The 21,295-nt window shown below is 36.3% G+C and overlaps 1 protein-coding gene across 5 annotated transcripts in view; it reads right to left on the bottom strand.

Moving 5' to 3' along the window:
* HELZ (helicase with zinc finger) overlaps nucleotides 1–21,295 on the bottom strand; it is a 159,819-nt gene that overhangs the window by 74,494 nt on the left and 64,030 nt on the right. For all 5 annotated transcript variants that reach the window (XM_041723762.1, XM_041723763.1, XM_041723761.1 and 2 more), the window contains 3 exons: nucleotides 15,858–16,125; nucleotides 4,314–4,647; nucleotides 3,382–3,512 (listed from right to left, as the gene is read on the bottom strand). In XM_041723762.1, coding sequence (XP_041579696.1) covers nucleotides 3,382–3,512; nucleotides 4,314–4,647; nucleotides 15,858–16,125 — 733 coding nt within the window. The remainder of the gene's footprint in view (nucleotides 1–3,381; nucleotides 3,513–4,313; nucleotides 4,648–15,857; nucleotides 16,126–21,295) is intronic.

The following is a 21,295-nucleotide window of genomic DNA, read 5'->3' as shown; positions in this document are numbered from 1 at the left end:
TGTTTAAGCCACAGTTAGTTCAATAAACTGTTATTTGCATTCATACTTGACCCCAGTGGCTCCTTTATCTATACATGGAGATAACAACATGCAACAGATGGTCATTCTAAGGTCAAATGAGACAATACAGGGAAGCTGTTCAGAAAAATAATTGAGTGATAAATGCTCAATTAATGTTAGTTTCTATTACTACATTCTCTGAGAATCTCAAAAAAATGACACATTACTCCATCAATACACACTTTCAAAAACAAAGTTTTAAAAAAACACTCTAATCCTTCAAATTTAGTGACTTCAAAGAACTTATAAATGAGACAATTATATACAAAAGTATAAATCTAAGACATTCATGACAAATTTATAGGTATAGTTCTAATACATTATCTCTTTATTTTTATAGTCCATTCTACTTATCAATTGCTTCAGTGTAAATAAGTGCTTCAGAGCAGACCAGAAACCATCTATAATTTCTGGTGATGAATGAGGGAGGCCAATGGGCACAAGTTGTCTTTAGTGTAGCACCTGCTCAATAAAGGAAAGACGACTTACAATACATATGCTGGTAAGACATCCTGATTTGCACAGTTTAAAATGATATAGTCTCTTCGAGCTCATTCTGAATAAAAATTATTTAATCCTTGAACCACATTGATTCAAAGTCCCTTTTTCCCCTGGTCTAATATATTTTCATAATTAATTTACAGACCACATGCCCGAGAATAATTTCTCAACTTCATTTATCTATCTTTATTCCACCTTATCCCAGAAAAGATTTTAAATGGCTAATGGTTTCTCAGTATATTCCTATACTCCAAAGACACCTTTTAGTTACTATTAAATTACAGAGGTATGGAATCTCTTCCTGCTCAAAAGTTTTTTGTTACTTGACATTTTCTTACTTACTTTTGCAGTTAACACTTGCAGTCAGTGGTATTTGAATATACTGTTACATACAATATAATTTTCAGAGGTAAACGTATCAAATACATGCCTAAAAGTTTACTGATATGCTCTCACATTTGAAACCCTAATTTCCTTCTTTAAACTTGAAACTTTTTTTTTTAACATTTTATTTATCTATTCATTAGAGACACACAGAGAGGCAGAAACACAGGCAGAGGGTGAAGCAGGCTCCTCACAGGGAGCCGGATGCGGAACTCGATCCCAGACCCTGGGTTCACGCCTGAGCCAAAGGCAGACACTCAACTGCTGAGCCACCCAGGCATTCCTAAACTTGAAACTCTTAGTAACTTAAATATGTCATATATTAATAACATGTAAGACTGTTAAGGATTTACAGATAAATGAGACATGGTCTCTTCCTTCAAAAAGCTCAGACTATAATGAAAACAGGAGAAATGTACACAAGTGACAAAAATTCATTTGAGATAAATTGTGCTTGAAAAGCACAAAAGCGACTGAATCTAGCACACAGCAGATACTCGAGAAATTTTTGTTGGAATAATGAAAGAGTCAGATTCATCTCCTTGAAGGACAGAACATTTGGATTGTATTAAATCTTAAAGAACAGGTAGATAAATAGATCAGTATTGGGCAAAGATTACTTCAGGAAGAGAAAATCATTTACAGATAAAAATGGTATAGGGGGACTCTCTGAGTTTAATGGGTATAAAGTATCAGTTTCATAAGATGAGAAGGTTCTGAAAATGCATGACCATGTGAATATACTTAATACTACTGAAGCATATACACTTAAAAATAGTTTAGAGGGTACGTTCTGTGTTATGTAAATTTTACCACAATTTTTTTTAATTGTAAGAAATTAAGTATAGGGCCAATTAAACAAACTTCAAGGTAATTCAATATGACTAGAGCATGGGGATTTAGAGGGGTAAGGGGGAAGTCAACTAGAAAAAAATAAAATAAATCTGAAGCTACTGTTGGAAAGCCCTGTCAAAGGAACCACAGAACAAGAGGATGGTGTTCAGCTGCTCAGACTATCCACATATCAAAGAGACACCTTCAGAGATTTATAATCACTAAAATGAAGTGATTATTTTAGCAAACTAATTGTGGAAGAAATATGTGTATTGGACCAGAGAGCAGAAACATAAACTGCCGGACAGAAGACCAACCAGAAGGCTACCTACATAATCCGGCTCTAAATTACATACTGGCTGTAAAAATGGAAGAAGGGGGGTGAGTGCAGAGAAGGTGAATCAAATGGGAAATGAGAAGACTGGACTTTTATAATTAGTAAATCACTGATTACTTTCAGGAGAGTGAGGAAGTGGAAAAACAGAGATTACAGGATGAGTATAAAGTACAGTGGAAACATATAAACTCCTCCTGCTTGAGAAGTTTGGCAGTAAAAAGAAGAACAGGAAAAGGATAGTCAGGGGAAGCAAAATAAGGGAGAAATGATTTGGTTTTGTGTTGTAAGGCATACTGTGCTTTGTTCTACTTTTAGAACTGGAAGAAATGGAATGTGAGGGGAAGAGATATATGCCACTTCTAGGCCTGGCCCATAAAAATTTCCTATGTGATCCCTTGTGCTCATTCTTCCCCTGCCTGCCAGCTGCATGTCAACACAAAGAATGAAACCGTGGTAACCACTTACTGAAGATACTAGGGCCTCCATCAGTGGTGAAGCAGGGCCCCCTTGACCAGGACTGGATTGACACAGGTGATAAGTAAATAAATAAACTTCTATTGTGTAGAGCCATTGAGATGAAAGAAAGGGAAGATAGAGAAAGGGAACAGAGAAGGAAAGGGAAAGGGGAAGGAAAGGGAAGAAAAGGGAAGGAAAGGAAAGGAGGAATGAGCAGGGTAGCAGCAAGGGCCAAGAAGATAAAAACTCAGGAAAAAGTATGAGAAGAAAGATGCAGTCATACAGCTGTCATGGTTATTTTGGAAACAAATCAGAAGTACCCTTATAAAGACACTTATAAAGCTGTGCCAAGGTGAATTTAAGCAGGAAAATATTTATACAACCATTAACATGAGAGCAGTTTCTGAAATATTATCTTCTGTGATACTTTCTCCATTTTCCTAAATTACAAAAACATCTTCTATATTCAAAAATCATTTTAAATTAACTGTTTGAGACACTTTAAAAGGTCCTAATTTTCCCATTCAACTTATACTCAGAAATATACATGAATCACTTGGCATTCTATCAAATTAAGGTGTTGAGAAAAGCAACAGAACTCATTTAGACTCTGAGGAAAAGTGAAGAAAGTACATGATGAACATCAAAGGTTTCCTTTTAAGACTCTTTCACTTTCCTTTCTTCACTAAAACATGGCTCCTGGAGAATATGGTAAATTTACTTATAAAACCATATTGGCATTACTTGACATAGAGATTCAACTTAACATTAACATGACTTCCTTTAGTGAGACATCTCCTTTCCTGTACCTGTTGGGACTCCAAGGTATGGTTGGAGTCATAGTGGTGTCTGGAAACAAAACCCCATTGTCCTTGATCCTGTCTAGCGCATAATGCATTTCACAGAGGGGTAATCGATTTAACTGAAACTGAAGTTCAACCTGAAACACAAAATAAACATTTTTTTTAAAAATGTATGAACACAAACATCAATGCTTGCAGCTTGCTTGAAGATTTTGTGGAGATAACCTTTTTGGGAAGCCAAGTTTAGAGATTCTTTTAAGTGCAATCCTATTTTAATAAGAATTATTATGGCTAATTTTGCTTTGTTTACTTAAGGTGTTGAGAAAAGCAACAGAACAGTGTCAGGCATTGCAATATGCACTTTACATAAATTATCTCATTTACTAGTACCAATGCTGTATATATCATTATTAACCCCATTTTACATCTAAAGAAAATGAAGTACTTGTGAATCACTTAATATCTAAATAAAGGTTATCTGATTCCTCCATATTCCTATGAATAATATACTTGATGAAATTAGTAGAACATTGTGAAATATCATCTCTCAAGTGATAAAAACCAGGCCTAGGACACATTGGCTTTCCAGTTACATATGACAGAGGAGAACCATAAATAGAGAACACAAGCAGACACAACTCAGATGAGAATTGTCCTGGTTGTGCCTTAGTTTCCTTTAATCTGTTCATTTACTGATTTAAAATTCTAATCAGAAAGTTTGGCCTCGTGTAAGACTGAAACCTTGTAGATGTCAATTATCAAACTGGTTTTCTCTGACAGTTACCAGAGGTCTAATTATCCACCCACCACCATAACAGTTCAAAGTCAACGGCACTTCAGGTTATGGCAGAAGATGGAAAGCCAAACTAGAAGAATTGTATCAGCTAACAAGGATACTATAGACAACCATAATTAAGTTTTCTCACTTCAAAACACACCTGTATGTCATAATCAGGCCGAAGATTAAGTTCTTCACAGCATTCCCTGGATATCCTTAAAAATATATATTCTTTTGTTTTTTCTTCAATAGTAGCTTCATAAACCTTCTCTTTGGTTCCCTGGGTCTGTACTAACTTCTCTTTAGGGACTGGTAATAAATAAACAGCATTGACTTTGGTCATCACCAGCCGTCCAGCCAAAGTATCTTCAGAAAGTGTTTCAGTAAGCTTAAAGCGACCAAAAAGTTGTCCATTCTGAGCATACTTTGCACCTCCAGAAACTCCAGTGAGCATGAAACTTGCTAGAATCTGCAACTGCACTTTAAGGTTGAACCTAAATCAGAAGTAGAAAATGAGTTTGAATGTTTGACATCAAAAACATAAAAAAAAACTAGATTAGAACAAAATAAATCTAATTTAAACATGCAAAAAACTAAAACTTCATCGTCAATTCTGCTCTATAGCGCTATAAACCATATACCATATACTACCTTTCTGCCTTTAATTCAAGCTGGAAACAACCAAACTTTTTTTAAGTGAATAAATTCTCACCCAAGCTATAAAAATACATACTTAGTTGAACTGAAGAAAACATTTTTAAAACCTAAACATTTAAAATAAAGCTAAGTATGATATTTTGATAAAATAAAATATTATTGCGTGTTTAATACAAAAGTCTGCTTGAACACACCGTGGGATCATTAAAACTAAAATCCGGGACACCTGGGTGGCTCAGTGATTGTCTGCCTTCAGCACAGGGCGTGATCCCGGAGTCCCAGGATTGTGTCCCACATTGGGCTCCTTGCATGTAACCTGCTTCTCCCTCTGCCTATGTCTCTGCCTCTCTCTCTCTCTCTGTCTCTCATAAATAAATAAAATCTTAAAGAAAAAAACAACAACTTTAAAACCCCCTAAAGCCAGAAGGTAAGGCAGTGTTGAAACTACAACCCTTCATTAAACTGAGACGTTTCAAGTATATCTTACCAAAAGATTCAAACTGTGAAATTTTTCTTTCAATGCTGTTAACAAATAATATCCAGAATAAACTTTTGTTAGTGACTACCCTGAGACAGATCTCATGCAGGAATTACTGGAAGAGAAGTTAAGAGCTAACTTGTCAGGAAATGGCTGGCACACTCACAGGCAGTGAGTGTGAAAGAATGTGTGTCAAGCAAGTATGGAAAATCAAGATCTACATGGTCAAGAAGTAGGAGGTGGAAGAAAGATTTAAAGTAACAGACACCTTTCTCCTTTGCCATTCTGAAATGATGCTGTAAGAGAAGACAAAGTGGTAAAAGAGGAAAGAGAACATCTACTTTTTCTTCAGAAGATTTAAAATTATGTGAATGAAAAAAATTAAGTTGTTTTAAAATCTATACATCCATTTGTGGAAAAGGCTACTTTTTAATGGTACTACTGGTGTGGTTTCAAATCTTCTTTTGTATACATGATGCTAAGAATATCTTACAAATTCTTAAGAAAAAAAAACTTTTTTAAAACCTTGTAAACTTTCTTAATATTAACATCTGCTTACAATATTAGGAAAACAAATCTAATTAAAAACACCATATCAAGGGGCACCTGGGTTGCTCAGTCAGTGAAGGTCGCTCAGTCAGTTAAATGTCTGCCTATGGCTCAGGTCATGATCCTGGGATTGAACCCCACATGAGGCTCCCTGTTGAGCAAGGAATCTGCTTCTCCTTCCCCTTTGCACCTCCTCCTACTCTCATTCTCTCAGTCTCTCTCTCGAATAAATAAAATCATATTAAAATGTTAATTAATATGTCTATCTACATACTTTAAATTATCAAAGTAAAAAAATAAAAATAAAGTCAGAAAAGTACAAGGATACAGAAACACTGTTACAGAACTCTTTAAGGAAAATAACTGAATAGCTATTCATGCATGCAATATACAAGAGTTTACAAGTTCCATTAGCAACCTTAAAAATAGAACATGTAAGACTTCAAAAACATGTATAAATACATACTAAAGTTAATATTTAGTAAGGAGGCTCAAATGGGGATTAAATGAATACCAGCAGAATTTGCATATGTGTGGAATCATTAAAAATCACAGTATATTTTTCTCATTCTCGTATTTCATAGATCCAAACTAGTTTGTATCTTACCAGTTAGTTACATTTGACTCTTTAAAGACTGGAATGTGCACTAAATTCACATTTGAAAAAATCAGTCTTAAAATGAAAATTAAAGTATATTATACTTCCCAGTTTACATATATTATACTCCCCAGTTTACATATAATCTATGTTCACCTGCTTTTTTGTTTGTAATAAAATATATGCTTTTAAAAAGAACAGGAACCTATGGCTGTATTTTCAAATACCGTTAAAAATTTTTTTGTAAGATTTTATTTATTTATTCATGAGGGAGACAGAGAGAAGAGAGGCAGAACATAGGCAGAGGGAGAAGCAGGCTCCCTGCAAGGAGCCTGATGTGGTACTCAATCCCAGGATCCTGGGATCACAACCTGAGCCAAAAGCACTCAGCCACTGAGCCACCCCAGTACCTCAAAACACAGTTAAATTTTTACATTCCTTTTACTCCACATACACACATGAGATTTAGGTCATTAAAAGTTTTCTGAACTAAAAGAAATTTCTTATAATGCATTCTTAATTTAGAAATAGTCTCTTTGTTGCTTAAGGTGATACACAGTATTGTCTTGTTTTGTTTTTAAACTTTGTAATCACTTTGCGCTTTCTTTTCTATTTTTTAAACTTTGTAATCACTTTGCACTTTCTTTTCTTTTTCTTTTTCTTTTCTTTTCTGGAAGTATGACTTCCAGAAAGTCATACTCTCCTACTTTTTGTCTTACCTTTCTAGCAGCTCCTCCATATTCCACCCAAGCACTGGCCACCAGCTCAAAGTCTACCCTGCCCTGTTCTTGCTCTGTAGATTCTCATCAAGGGAGGTCACCCTCTCTCCTAGATCTCTCAGCTCAGGGCTGTTAACCCAACTGTCAAGCAGACACCTTCACTTATATGCTCTTCAAACTCAGTACAAGCAAAACACAATCTCCATCCAACATCCCCTCCTGTCACCCCAAACCAGTCTTTCCATGTATGACACATCTTGGACAATAGCACTCTCAGCAACCTAGGTGTCCAAGACAGAAACCAGGTTACCCTGGACCTTTTGTCTGTCACCATCCTTCAATCCCCCATCATAATTTCACCAAGCTGTTGGTTCCTCTTCCTACTAATTTAGCTTCATCTTAATGTTTTGAACTTAGATAACTATAACAAACTCCTAACATGATTGGTTTCAAATCTGTACTCCAAACCACCACCACAGGATCTTTGCAAACTTGAAGTCTGATGATAAGTAGCTTTATCTAGCTCTAAGGGTAAGGTTTAACCAACTTTCTCTCTCACCATCCTATCCAACTCCATACGCAAGCCCTCCATTACAGCTAGGATGACCAACTTGCAATTTCCTCCAAAATTCCATGCTCTTATTCTCATGTCCTGTTCTTTCCAACTAATGTATTTGTCCTATTTCTTCATCTGATAATTTTACCTGGGTTTTGTTGTCGTTGTTGTTTTTTTTAATTCAGCTTAAAGGAACACCTAGGTGACTCAGTTGGTTGAGGGTCCAACTGTTGGCTTCGATTCAGGTCATGAACTCACGGGGGGCAAGGCAGAGCTCCACAATAAGCTCTGTGTTCGGCAGGAAGGCCACTTGAGATTCTCTCCCTATGCCTGTCCCTTAACTTGTGTGCATGCACACACTCTCTCATGCTCTACTTAAAACAAATAAAATCTTTAAAAATAAATAAATAGGGATCCCTGGGTGGCGCAGCGGTTTGGCGCCTGCCTTTGGCCCAGGGCGCGATCCTGGAGACCCAGGATCGAATCCCACATCAGGCTCCCGGTGCATGGAGCCTGCTTCTCCCTCCGCCTGTGTCTCTGCCTCTCTCTCTCTCTGTGACTATCATAAATAAATAAAAAATAAAAAATAAAAAATAAAAAAATAAAAAAAATAAAAATAAATAAATAAAACTTCAGCTTAAACACCATCTTGTTCCCAAAAGCAGACTTGATCCCCTCCTTGACTTCACTTGTCCTTCTCCCCACTAATGTGGGGTAGATGTCCTCCTATGGGGCCTTTGTGCATTCCTATTGCAGTGTTAATTACATTGTATTGTAACTCTGTATTTATAGGTCTGTCTCCCCTACTGGATAACAAACTTTATTCTAAGTTTTTTTTTTTTCTAAGTTTTTATTTTAATTCCAGTTAGTTAACATACAGAGTTATACATCAGTTTCATGGATTGCAAACTTTTGAAGAAGAAGGAAATATAACATTTTTGTCTTAGAATCAGTAGTGGCTAGTCTGAACCTAACACTTTATATACTCAATAAATTTTGTTCATTGAACTAATTTTACATTTTTGTAATAATCTGATTTTTTCCAGGCAACATATTTCCATTTCAACTACTTTATATTATTCCCTAACAAACTCTAGAAATTGCATATTTTCTCAACTAAGGCAATATATTAAAATTTTATTATTACATCCATTTTAGAAGCTACCATTCCAAAACACCTGATGACAACTAGGAAATCATGAAAAATTCACCTCACTCTTAAAGTAACAAGAGAATCCTCTTATGACATTTAGTTGTGCCTTGCAACAAAACTCTTGAGGTAGAGGCACTAGAAAATAAAAGTATTAAGAAATACAGCTTTCTGCCAGAAGATTCCTCATCTGTTCAAGATACAGACCTAACAGGCATAATAGACTTTCCAGCAGAACTTACAGCTAGTAAAATATTTAATTTTCTAAAATATTAATAGCCTAAAACTAAATTACATTAGTAAGATTTCTTAAATATTTAGAACATGTATAGTTTTATGATTTAATAACTCAGAAATACCTAGACTACAAAATATATCCTACAATTAACAAAGATTATTTCTTAAGAAAAAGAAAAACCATCTTTCCATTATTGCTTGCCACATTTTGAAATCAGCCTTAAAGCTTATGTAATTCCTAACCTTTTGGGAAATGGAATAGCAGCCAAGTAAATTTTGACCAATTTAATATCATACTTGGCTAAAAGAAATATAGGTCTATCAATCTTGGCATAGTTATATCTCTTGAGTGTAACTTTAAAAGAATTTCAAAGCTATATAGAGAATTTCACTTTATACAATTTCTGACTAAATGAATGATAACAAAAATCAACCAAGGTAATAAGCCAATATCTGGGTTTATTGAGGCAGAGCAACAGAACTGAGGCATACCCAACAGAGGCCTCGCCTCACCCTTCTTAATGATGAAATGTGCATCCACACACCAGGCCTGTCATGCCAGCTGTCAGCAATGAGAAGCCACAATAACCTGATGAGGCATGCCACCATGTATGTATGTGTCCATACACAGTTTAATGGATACAACAGCTTCAGCCAAAGTCAATTTCTTTTGAAAATGTGCATCTAAGAATCAAATAGATTTCACTTCAAGGTAGAATCATAATTGAATGCTTATCAACATGTAACTGAAGACAAGAGAAATACTTTTCTTTTAATCTTGAAAGAACTCAGAAGCATTTTCTAAAACTTAAATGAAATGCAGTATTATCCTTACCACCTCCACAGATCTCACACTAAAATTTAATATAAAAAGAAATCTTAATTTCTGGACTGCTTTGAAAATCATCCCTTTCCTTAAAGTAAAAAAATAAAGAGATAAAACTGATTACTACATCCAAACTCAAGCCAAAATATATTTTGTCTAATCTTAAGAACTTCATTCAATCCCATTTTCAAGGAAGGCATGCTAAGGTGACCATGTAAAAATATAATCCAAACCTTACAATTACAGATGCAAGAAATCAGGGGCGCCTGGGTAGCTCAATCGATTAAGCATCTGCCTTCAGTTCAGGTCATGATCCCAAGGTCCTGGAACGGAGCCCCACATCAGGCTCTCTGCTCAGCAGGGAGTCTGCTTCTCCCCACCCCCCCATGTTTAGGTACACTCTCTCTGAAATAAATAAAATCTTTAAAAAAATAAAATAAAATGCAAGAAATCAGTATAAATTCCCTTGATACCACTTTCAAGATTAGCAATATTCTATTTAAATTGTCAAAGTTCACAACTGACCAATACATTCTCTTGATCTTAGGAAATTATCACTCATGGGAAAGTCTGACTAAATCTCAAAGAGGCACATTCCTGCGCATACGGAATACATTTTACTGTCAATACACACACATCTAGGTCATTTGAGGGAAGAGTCCATTTACCCATACCATTGTCCTCTGGCTTTAAATTGAGTCTCAATCCGAAACAAAACATTCTTCACCATTCTAATGGTGACTTGGGTTTGCTTTGATGACTGGTAGTGACTGAACAGACAAGTAAAATGACCCAATCAGACATACTAGAGCATGACCCAAAGACCAAATCCAAACTTCAGCCTGTTTTTGTATATCCTTAACTAACAAGACAAACAAAGACAAAACAAAGAAGCTATGCAACAAAGACTGTATCAAGTCCACAAAGCCTTTAATAGTTTCTAGTCAGCCCTTTATAGGAAAAGTTTGCTGATTCCTACACTACAGCATAGTTTAGTAGCTACATACAGACCCTCTCAAATCCATTTTTAAAATATATTTCATGTTATTTTTAAAGAATTAACAATCAAATATGAATTAAATTCAAGGCAACATTAAAATATATACAAATAATAAGTTTAAAGGGGAAAGGGAAAAACAAAAAATAAAAAGTTTTTAAGTAGTATATAAAACTCTGTAAAAGATTTTTGAAAATCCTTTATGTCTGTCATTTGTCCCTTGTCCATGTGCTTACAGACACCCTCTGATAATTCCATTTAAACTGAGGATCTGCTGCTTTGTATGTGCACCAACTCTATGCTGTACTTCACAGAATTTTACAAGTCAATTTCAGAAGTGTAATTTACCAGCATTCACATCCAGGGTTACCTTTGGGTGAGAGAATCACTGATAACTTCCAGAATTCTCTGATGCGGTAACTGTCTACTTGTCACATCAGACGTTTAGCAATATTCTCTTTTCTGTCTTTAAGATCCTTCAAAGTCTTGTTTGGTTAGCATATATAACACATAAAAAGTGATCCTAGAGATTTATATTCAATTTGTAAACATCCCTATTTGAGCCAATAATTATTTTAAAGATCAAAAAAAAAAGAGAAAGCTTAGATGTTCCTACTATACGCTCTCTTACTACAATCTTTCTTTTCATCTCTAAGGGCAATTTTACATCTGGATCATCAAGTGCTGCAACTGATAATGTTCTAACTTCCTATTTCTTTGTTTGCTTTTTCATATTTTAATTGTAATACGTGGTCATTGTACAACACATCAAAAAAAGAGAAAACCACATTAAAACATAAAAATCACTCATAATTTCACCAACTAGAACTTGTAATGCTGTAACTCTAATATATTTTTTCTAATATTTTTATATACAAATATATTCACATGTGCATGTACATACAAAATTAGAATTATACCAGATACTTTCATGACTAGCATATTTTCCTCTTTATATGGTACCATCAGTATCTTTACTGTTTTGAAAAGTCTTCAAGAACATAATTTCAATACAATAGTCCACCTTATCTGCATGGGATATGATCCAAGACTCCCAGCAACTGCACCATGGATAGTACCAAACCTCATTATATAATATTTTTTCCTAATCATACATACCTTTAATGAAGTTTTATTATTATGCACAATAAGAAATTAACAATAACTTAAAATAATTAAAACAATATACCGTAAAAAAAAAACCTATGTGAATGTAGGGCGTCTCTCTCTCTCAAAATATCTTAGTGTAGTACCCACACTTTCTTGTGATGATATGAAATGATAAAATACCTGGGTGATAAGATGAAGTGAGGTAAACGACATAAGCATAGTGACGTAGCATTAGGCTATTATCACTGATGATAGATCTCAAGAAGGATCATCTGCTTCTAGATCACAGTTGATATCAGCTAACTGAAACCACGGAAAATGAAATCATGGATAAGGGGGAACAACTGTAGTTACGGAACACCAGATTATATGGCTATATCATAATTTACTAATTCTTCACTATTCTATGAAAGATAAAATTTGTTTACAGGCATCTTTAACTTCACCTCTGATTAGTTCTTCAAGATTGATTCCTCCTAAGTAGAATTACTATATCAAAAGGGTCAAAACTTCTAAATACCTTTAATACAAACTAGCAAATAACCCTCCTCCAAAAATATACCAACTTAGTTTGTCACCAGTGTTCATTTCTTGCTGCAGGTATTTTCAAGTCCCTCTTATATGGGTTTTTTTAAGATTTTATTTATTTGAAAAAGAGAGAGAGAAGGGGGAAGGGCAGAGGGAGAGGGGGAGAGAGGGAAGGAGGAGGGAAAGAAAGGAAGGGAGAGAAACAGAGAACTCAGTGTCCATATTTAGCACAGGGCCTGATACAGAGCCTGACGCAGGGCTTGACCCAATGACCCTGAGACCACCACCTGAGCCAAACCAAGAGTAAAAGCTCAACTCACTGAGCCACCTAGGTGCCCCTTATATGGCCTTTAAGAAGCCTTTGCAAGGTGCTCTTGGAGTGAACTTTTTATCTATTTAATTTTTTTTTTAAGATTTTATTATTTATTTGACAGAGAGAGAGAGAGAACACAAGCAGGGGGAGAGGTAGGCAAAAAGAAAGAGAGAAGCAGGCTCCCCACAACAAGAAGCCCGATGGAGGGCTGGAACTAGGCCCCCAAAATCATGACCCAAGCCAAAGACAGACACCCAAGGGACTAAGCTACCCAGGTTCCCAACCATTTAATTTCTTGATTAGAATCTGACCTTCAAGGACACCTAGGTGGCTCAGCAGTTGAGCACCTGCTGTTGGCTCAGGGTGTAATCCCGTGGTCCAGGATCAAGTCCCGTATCAGGCTCCTGGTGGGGAGCCTGTTTCTCCCTCTGTCTGTGTCTCTGCCTCTCTCTATGCATCTCTCATGAATGAATAAAAAAATAAATAAATAAATGTAAAAAAAAAAAAAAAAAAGAACCTGACCTCTATAATTTTGTAGGGCTACAGGGATCATTCTTTTAGCTGTTCAAATTTCCTTTTATTTTTTTTAAAGATTTTATTTATTTATTTATTTATTTATTTATTTATTTATTTATTTATTTATTCATGATAGACATAGAGAAAGAGAGGCAGAGACACAGAGAGAGGGAGAAGCACGCTCCATACTGGGAGCCCGACACGGGACTCAATCCCAGGACCCCAGGATCACACCCCGGGCCAAAGGCAGGCACTAAACCGCTGAGCCCCCGAGATCCCCAATTTCCTCTTATTTTTAAGAGAGGGAGAGAGCCTGAGAGTTGGGCGGGGGGATGTGGTGGGCGGGGAAGGGGGGTGCGGACGTGAGACAGAGAGGCAGAGAATCTCCACCAACTCCATGCCCAGCAAGGAGCCTGATGGGGGGTTCGATCTCATGACCCTGAGATCATAACCTGAGCCAAAATTAAGGGTCCAACACTTAACCCACTGAATCACTCAGGGGCCTCAAATTTCCATTTTTAAAAATTCATTTTTAATGTAATAATCCATAAGCTTAATGGTCTTTAGATATAAGTTCTGAGGTAATGTATCTGGAATGATTTTTAAACCTGAACAAACAATATATTTGGTTTTGGGGGTTTTTTAAGATTTTTTTACTTATTTATTCACAAGAGACACACAGAGAGAAGCAGAGACACAGGCAGAGGAAGAAGCAGGCTCCCCGGGAGGAGCCTAATATGGGACTCAATCCCAGATCCCAGGATCACACCCTGAGCCAAAGGCAGATGCTCAATTGCTGAGCCACTCAGGCATCTAAAACCAAATAAAAGTTAATACATAGTATTTTCTGGGACCCCTGGGTGGCTCCACTGGCTGAGCACCTGCCTTGGACTCAGAGCGTGATCCCGGCACTCCGGGATCGAGTCCCGTATCAGGCTCCCTGCGTGGAGCCTGCTTCTCCCTCTTCCTATGTCTTTGCCTCTCTTTCTCTGTGTCTCTCATGAATAAATAAATAAAATCTTAAAAAAAAAAAATTCTGAGTTTCTATTATAGTACTCCAAAATAGTCTTGTAAGATTCTAGTAAGTTTTTAAACACTATTTTGTCACAATATTTATGATTTTATCAATGTTTTCTTTACTAAGGAAAAGGAATCTATGACCATGTAAATAACATATATGCATATTAATGTGAATATACATGATACAAGCCACTGTCCTTGTTATTTAATAAGTTAACTATTTCATTAGAACCACATATGGACACAATCAATAAAAGTCCTGTAAGAGACCATTAATGACCATAATTCAAAGTGTTAAGAGCAATGAAAAATATATTCTAACTCTGTAAATTTTACAAGCATTTAATTTGAAATTAGATATATTCCAAAAGCTAATCCTATTTAATATTAATTAATTTATTTGAGAGAGAACACGAGAACAGGGGGAAGGGCAGAGAACAGGGGGAGGGGCAGAGGGAAAGGATCTCAATCTCCCCAATGCAGGGCTTGATCTCACAACCCTGAGATCATAACCAGAGCTGAAATCAAGAGTCAGATACTTAATTGAAAAAGTCAGACACTTAACTAACTGCCCCAAACTTTCATTTCTAAGATTACTCTTCCTATAATGACTCAAATAGACTTTTGAATTTACTCTTGATCTTCACTTGTGGCATATGGATAAAATGTAAAATATGTTAAAGCATTTATAAGTGGTTATAAAGGTATTTTACTATTACCAAATAGTTTTCCTGAAGATTTAAACCATTTCATTCTTTTTAGTATTTTATTTATTTTAGAGAGAGAGAGCACAAGCAGGAAGAGAGGCAAAGGGAAGGGGAAAGAGCAAACTTCCCACTAAGCAGGGAGCCCAACACAGGGCTCCATCCCAAGGACCTGAGATCATGACCTGAGCCAATGGCAGACACTTAATTCACTGCCACCCAGGAGCCCCTAAATTATTTCATTCTTAAAATTATATTCTTTTTTTTTTAATATTTATTTATTCATGAGACACACACACACACACACACACACACACACACACACACACAGAGGCAGAGACACAGGCAGAGGGAGAAGCAGGCTCCATGCAAGAAGCCTGATGTGGGACTCGATCCTGGGACTCCCAGATCACGCCCTGGGCCAAAGGCAGGTGCCAAACCGCTGAGCCACCCAGGGATCCCCCTTAAAATTATATTCTTAAAATATGTGGTCTCTTTCAGTCTTTGTACACTTACTCGGCAAATATTTACTAAGTACTCACTCTGACTACTATTAACAGAAACCTCCAGTACAACAGGGACCACATGTTTACACACCTAGCATGTGGCAGAGTCTTACGGAAATGAACAACAACTACTGAATAACAGTCTTTACTTCTTCTCTTAGACACACCTCCATTTTAAAAATGAAAGATATCATCAAAAGAGGACGTTTTTCACAACCAAATGTTTCTAAAGTAACTTACTTGCTGACTTCTTTATACTGGGCTATCTCCTCGATATAAAGAAGGTCATGCAGCCGTGACTGATAGTTGGTCTTGGTCAATGATTTGTCTAAAACAGACTGGGTAAACAGCTGGTCAGCAGAGAGAGGAATTTGGTATCTGATAAGAAGGCTCTTCTCCAAATCAGTAGTTTCATTAGGTTCAAAATCTATAATAGTCTTAGAAGAAGAATCCCAACGCTTAGCTGTGGTTACTAGCTGTTGTTTTGCATGCATCAGGTATTCAAGATCTAAATGGAAACAAAAAACACATTTATAAAGGAACACAACATTAAAATTCTCAAATAATACACTCCAATATTTTGGTAGGAGCATTTTATATGCTAGAGCTAGTAATTTTTAAAAACAAAACAATACAAAAACCCATTTGACAAAGAATCTTCCCAATATCAGAAATCTTTTGTTTATGTTAATAAAATAACATAAATAGGAACCCATGTTAAAAAAAAAACACCATTTTTTTAACATCAGGATAAGAACATAACCAAAATAGTTATTAACATTTTGAAACTACAGATTAACATTTAGAACTTAAATCTCAGTCAAAAGAAATCTGAACTGCAGGAAGAAAATAGGATAAATTCCCCATAAGATAAAATCTATCAGGTAATAATCACTTTTCTCTTCCTGCTACCCATACCCACCCATTATAGAAAGAGAAAATCAGAAAACCGTGAAAGGTTAAGTCTTTTCTTGTGTAGTAAAGCACAGTGAAACTCTCTGAAAGTCAACTTATGACAACAAAAATCTTTTAGAATATTCATGTAAAAACACTGCTAATTCCTCATTAAAATGTGATACGATGTACCATTCAAATGCCATTGCAAAAAATACAGTTTAGCCTCAGTTAGAATATACTGTAAGTAGGGCACAATGTCAAAATGAATAACTGTTCAAGTTCTGACATCCCTGGGAAAAAAAATGTAGCATAGTACACAGCACATGGTGAAATATATTATAACATAAATTCTGAGCACTGGGTAGCCTCACTCTATCTGCAGTGCATATTACTTTTCTACTGGGTGAAATATATATTTATTTATAAATATGCAGCTTAATCAAGGAAAATGTTACTTGACTGACTCATTAGGCCGAGATCCAGTTTCAGTGTAACATAACTGGAAAGATGGCTTCACAACTCAGGTTAAAATTTTGGGAAGAAGTAGTAAAAAGCTTAAACAGAAATCAGCTGGCCTTCAAAATACAAAAATAAGTTACCCTGTACTATCTTTCAATCAGAGAATAATGCATAATTGTCATGTACTGCTTAGTGAGAGATTTTATTTACATGTTATATATAAATTACAAACATATAAGCATAGTCATCCAAAAGACATTCCTCAAAACTAGAGAACAGTTTATCCTAATGTCTTATTAAAGATTCAAATGTAATTGCTTCTCAGCCTTTTGGCTAAGATCAAGTATAAAGATTCAAATGTAAACGACCTGATTTCTTGCCTTACTCCTTGAAAAGGTATTTCTACATGCCAGTTTTATTATTTCTCAAATGGTAAAATAAATACTACTATCATCATCAAGTTTTAAGGATGGCCTGCAATCTGTCAATACTCTGGATGAGATGAGGATGATTTGTTTTTGCAGTAGCCTCAGAAGTAGATGTCTCATAGTAAACTAACCACATTTTCTTCCTAAATCATCCTAAAGTTCGGCTCTGCCTTTTGATTCATTACATCATAGCTACAAAAAACATTTAAATTACACAAATGCCCACATTCCTAAAACAGATGATACCATCACTAAAAATCAGATGATAATCATTATAAAATAACAAGGATGTGCATAATTTTTTTCCTCAATTCAAAAGTGAAGAGAAGCAGCAATAGTATAGCGACAAACCAATAACCAGACCTTTAAAAAAAAAAAACAACTAAACTCTACATACTATCAAAGAATCACTGTAATATGTAATAAAAGGATGTCTATTCTTTGGAGGTAGGACCATTATATTTCATAATTTTATTTTAAATAAGAAACTGAATTAGACTATGCCTTGATCAATATTATCTTCACATTCTTCAAAAACTCACTAATTATTCTTAACTGATGTTTAAGTAACTAGGATAATAAGAAACCTAAAACAATGGAGCATTCTTTTTAAAAAGATTTTTATATCATCTATTTAATATGCAAAGCAAATTATACAGAAAGTATACTACTCTGGGCTACAAGTATTCAGGCTTTCTGGGAAAAGTGGCATAAGAAACAGTATTTATTTTTCTCGTCTTATCTATACAGTGCCATGACTCCCACTGTGATTTTATGAAATTATTAAAAATAATGTTTTCAGCAGGTAGCACAATTTCAAAACAATTTAACATTTAACAATGTTGGGGGATCCCTGGGTGGCGCAGCGGTTTGGCGCCTGCCTTTGGCCCAGGGCGCGATCCTGGAGACCGGAGATCGAATCCCACGTCGGGCTCCCGGTGCATGGAGCCTGCTTCTCCCTCTGCCTGTGTCTCTGCCTCTCTCTCTCTCTCTGTGTGTGACTATCATAAATAAATAAAAATTTTTTAAAAAATTAAAAAAAAAAAAATGTTGGGATCCCTGGGAGGCTCAGCGGTTTGGCGCCTGCCTTCAGCCCAGGGCGTGATCCTGGAGTCCCAGGATCAAGTCCCACATCAGGCTCCCTGCATGGAGCCTGCTTCTCCCTCTGCCTGTGTCTCTGCTTTTCTCTCTCTGTGTGTCTCTCATGAATAAATAAATAAAATCTTTAAAAAAAAATTTAACAATGTTAAAATTTATTTCATTTATTTTTCTAATGACTATAAACATACTACAGGAGAGGAGAGAGTTGGAGGAATAGAAAAAAGAATCCTGAAAAACAACCATGTGTGCCAACATCAAAAAGTCTGCAAATTACTCATCTCAGTGATTAGCTCAGACATCAAAAATGAACTGTGGGGGATCCCTGGGTGGCGCAGCGGTTTGGCGCCTGCCTTTGGCCCAGGGCGCGATCCTGGAGACCCGGGATCGAATCCCACGTCAGGCTCCCGGTGCATGGAGCCTGCTTCTCTCTCTGCCTGTGTCTCTGCCTCTCTCTCTCTCTCTCTCTCTCTCATAAATAAATTAAAAAACTTAAAAAAAAAAAAAGAACTGTGGGCAGTGGCTACTAAGGACATATTTTGCCAAAACTACTTCTCTTCCCCTACTTCATCTAAACTTGAAGCAAGCTTCTGCCTCCAATTCTCTCACTTATAAGAAGCTTATTTAGACTATTCAAATACCCACCTAACTTACAGTGCTTAAAGGTCATTAGGTCTTGAGAGTTCCTATTCAAAGATTTTTTTCTTAAAGATTTATTTATTTATTTGAAAGAGAGAGGAGGGTGGGGAAGGGGCCAAAGGAGAGGGGGAAAGAGAATCTCAAGTAAACAACGCACACAGAGCCCAATGTAGGACTCATTCCATGACCCTAAGATCCAACCTGAGCTGAAATCAAGAGTTGGGACTTGGACACTTACTGAGCCACCCAGTTGCCCCTTAAGAGTCCCTGTTCAAATAGAGGAGGGAGAAGAGGATCCCCATGTGGAACATGACTACTCCTGGGCCTCATTTCAGCCCCAAGTACAGCCACAGTACCAGCTGCTAACATCTAAACCACACATACGGGAAGCCTGGGTAGCTCAGCGGTTGAGCGTCTAACTTCAGCCCAGGGTGTGATCACGGTCCCAGGATCAAGTCCTACACTTGGCTCCCAACATGGAGCCTGCTTATGTCTCTGTCTCTGTCTCTTCCTCTCTCTCTCTCTCTCTCTCTCTGCCTCTCATGAATAAAGTCTTAAAAAAAAAATTTAAAAAATAAACCACACATACATGCTGCTCAGGACAGCTGAGCCAGTTCATCCTTGGTAAGCATTTTTCTTCAACCCAGATTAGGCTAAAATGAAAAATACTCTGCCAAGATGAAAAGTGAACAAGTTAAGGATCAATACTCACAAAACCATACAAGGAGAGCTGACTTATTAACCCACTCCCACTCCTACAATAATAAATCTCAAAGCAAATCTAACAGAAATTATAAACCTGTAGGATTTGTTACCCTGAGATGTGGCAGGCAGGAGCCATAAACATATTTTAAGAGAAATTCAGAAGAAAAAAATTAAAGATAATTAGCATATACCTAATTTTTTGAAGATAACATAAGGGAAGAGCTGCTACTGCCACAAACAGAATTCAAGGATGGAGTAAATAGACACAAGACATGCATCTCAACTTCCCTGGCCCCAGTGACTGAGATAGGAGTGCCCTCCTTGTTCAGCCACATAGTTACTATTCTAATGAAGCAAAGGGTTTTATCTTGAAGAATATGATATAGCAGATCTGAAAATTATCCTTAACAGAACTGAAAATAGATAAGAAAAAGTACAGGTCTAGTACAAGGGTGGATGTAGAAGAAGCATGCAATAAACAAATGCATGCTAAATATGGAATATATTAAAAACAGCTCTAATGGGGATCCCTGGGTGGCTCAGCGGTTTAGCACCTGCCTTTGGCGCAGGGCGCGATCCTGGAGTCCCGGGATCGAGTCCCACATCGGGCTCCCCGCATGGAGCCTGCTTCTCCCTCCTCCTGTGTCTCTCTGCCTCTCTCTCTCTCTCTCTCTCTCATAAATAAATAAATTAATAAATAAATAAATAAATAAATCTTAAGGGGAAAAAAAACAGCTCTATTTATCTGGAAGTTAAAGAGAATGAGATGAATTGATTCTCAATTCCAAAATCAGAGGTACACACCCTTTCTTAGGAAACATTTTGGTCCATGCCTTTACAAGTCTGGACTGCCCAAAGTAACAATAAAATTACAAATCTGAAAAGCAATCCCAAACCATCATTTCAGCTATCCATTCAATATCATTCTTTTCCCAAAAATTGATATATGGAAACATCTCCTAGGTTACCCATATTGTTTGTCCCTATTTTCTATAACCTAAAGAAACTAATAAAAAGTTAAAACAGCAAAATAACAGCATAGAAGTACCTCATACTTTTTACATGCTTCTACTCAACAATATTTATCTTTTACTGAAAAATATACTATTTTTTAAAATCTATTTTTCTATGACTTTTTATAATATCAGTATCTACATAGATATAGATATATTGATATAGATATATGTCTATATATATATCTATATATATCCTGTCCTTAATTTACCAACAACATTGGCATTTGGAGATATTTTTTTTTTAAGATTTTATTTATTCACAAGATAGAGAGAGGCAGAGACATAGGCAGAGGGAGAAGCAAACTCCCCATGGGGAGCCCAGTGCAGGACCCAATCCCAGGACCCCAGGGCCATGACCTGGGCCGAAGGTAGATGCTCAACCATGAGCCACCCAGGTGCTGCTGGAGATAATATTTAAGTCATATTAAATTTTAAT

Source organism: Vulpes lagopus, chromosome 12 (assembly GCF_018345385.1).
Source record: "Vulpes lagopus strain Blue_001 chromosome 12, ASM1834538v1, whole genome shotgun sequence".
Classification (NCBI taxonomy): domain Eukaryota; kingdom Metazoa; phylum Chordata; class Mammalia; order Carnivora; family Canidae; genus Vulpes; species Vulpes lagopus.
Note: the sequence above shows the minus strand (reverse complement) of the source record. Positions and strands in the feature narration are given on the sequence as shown.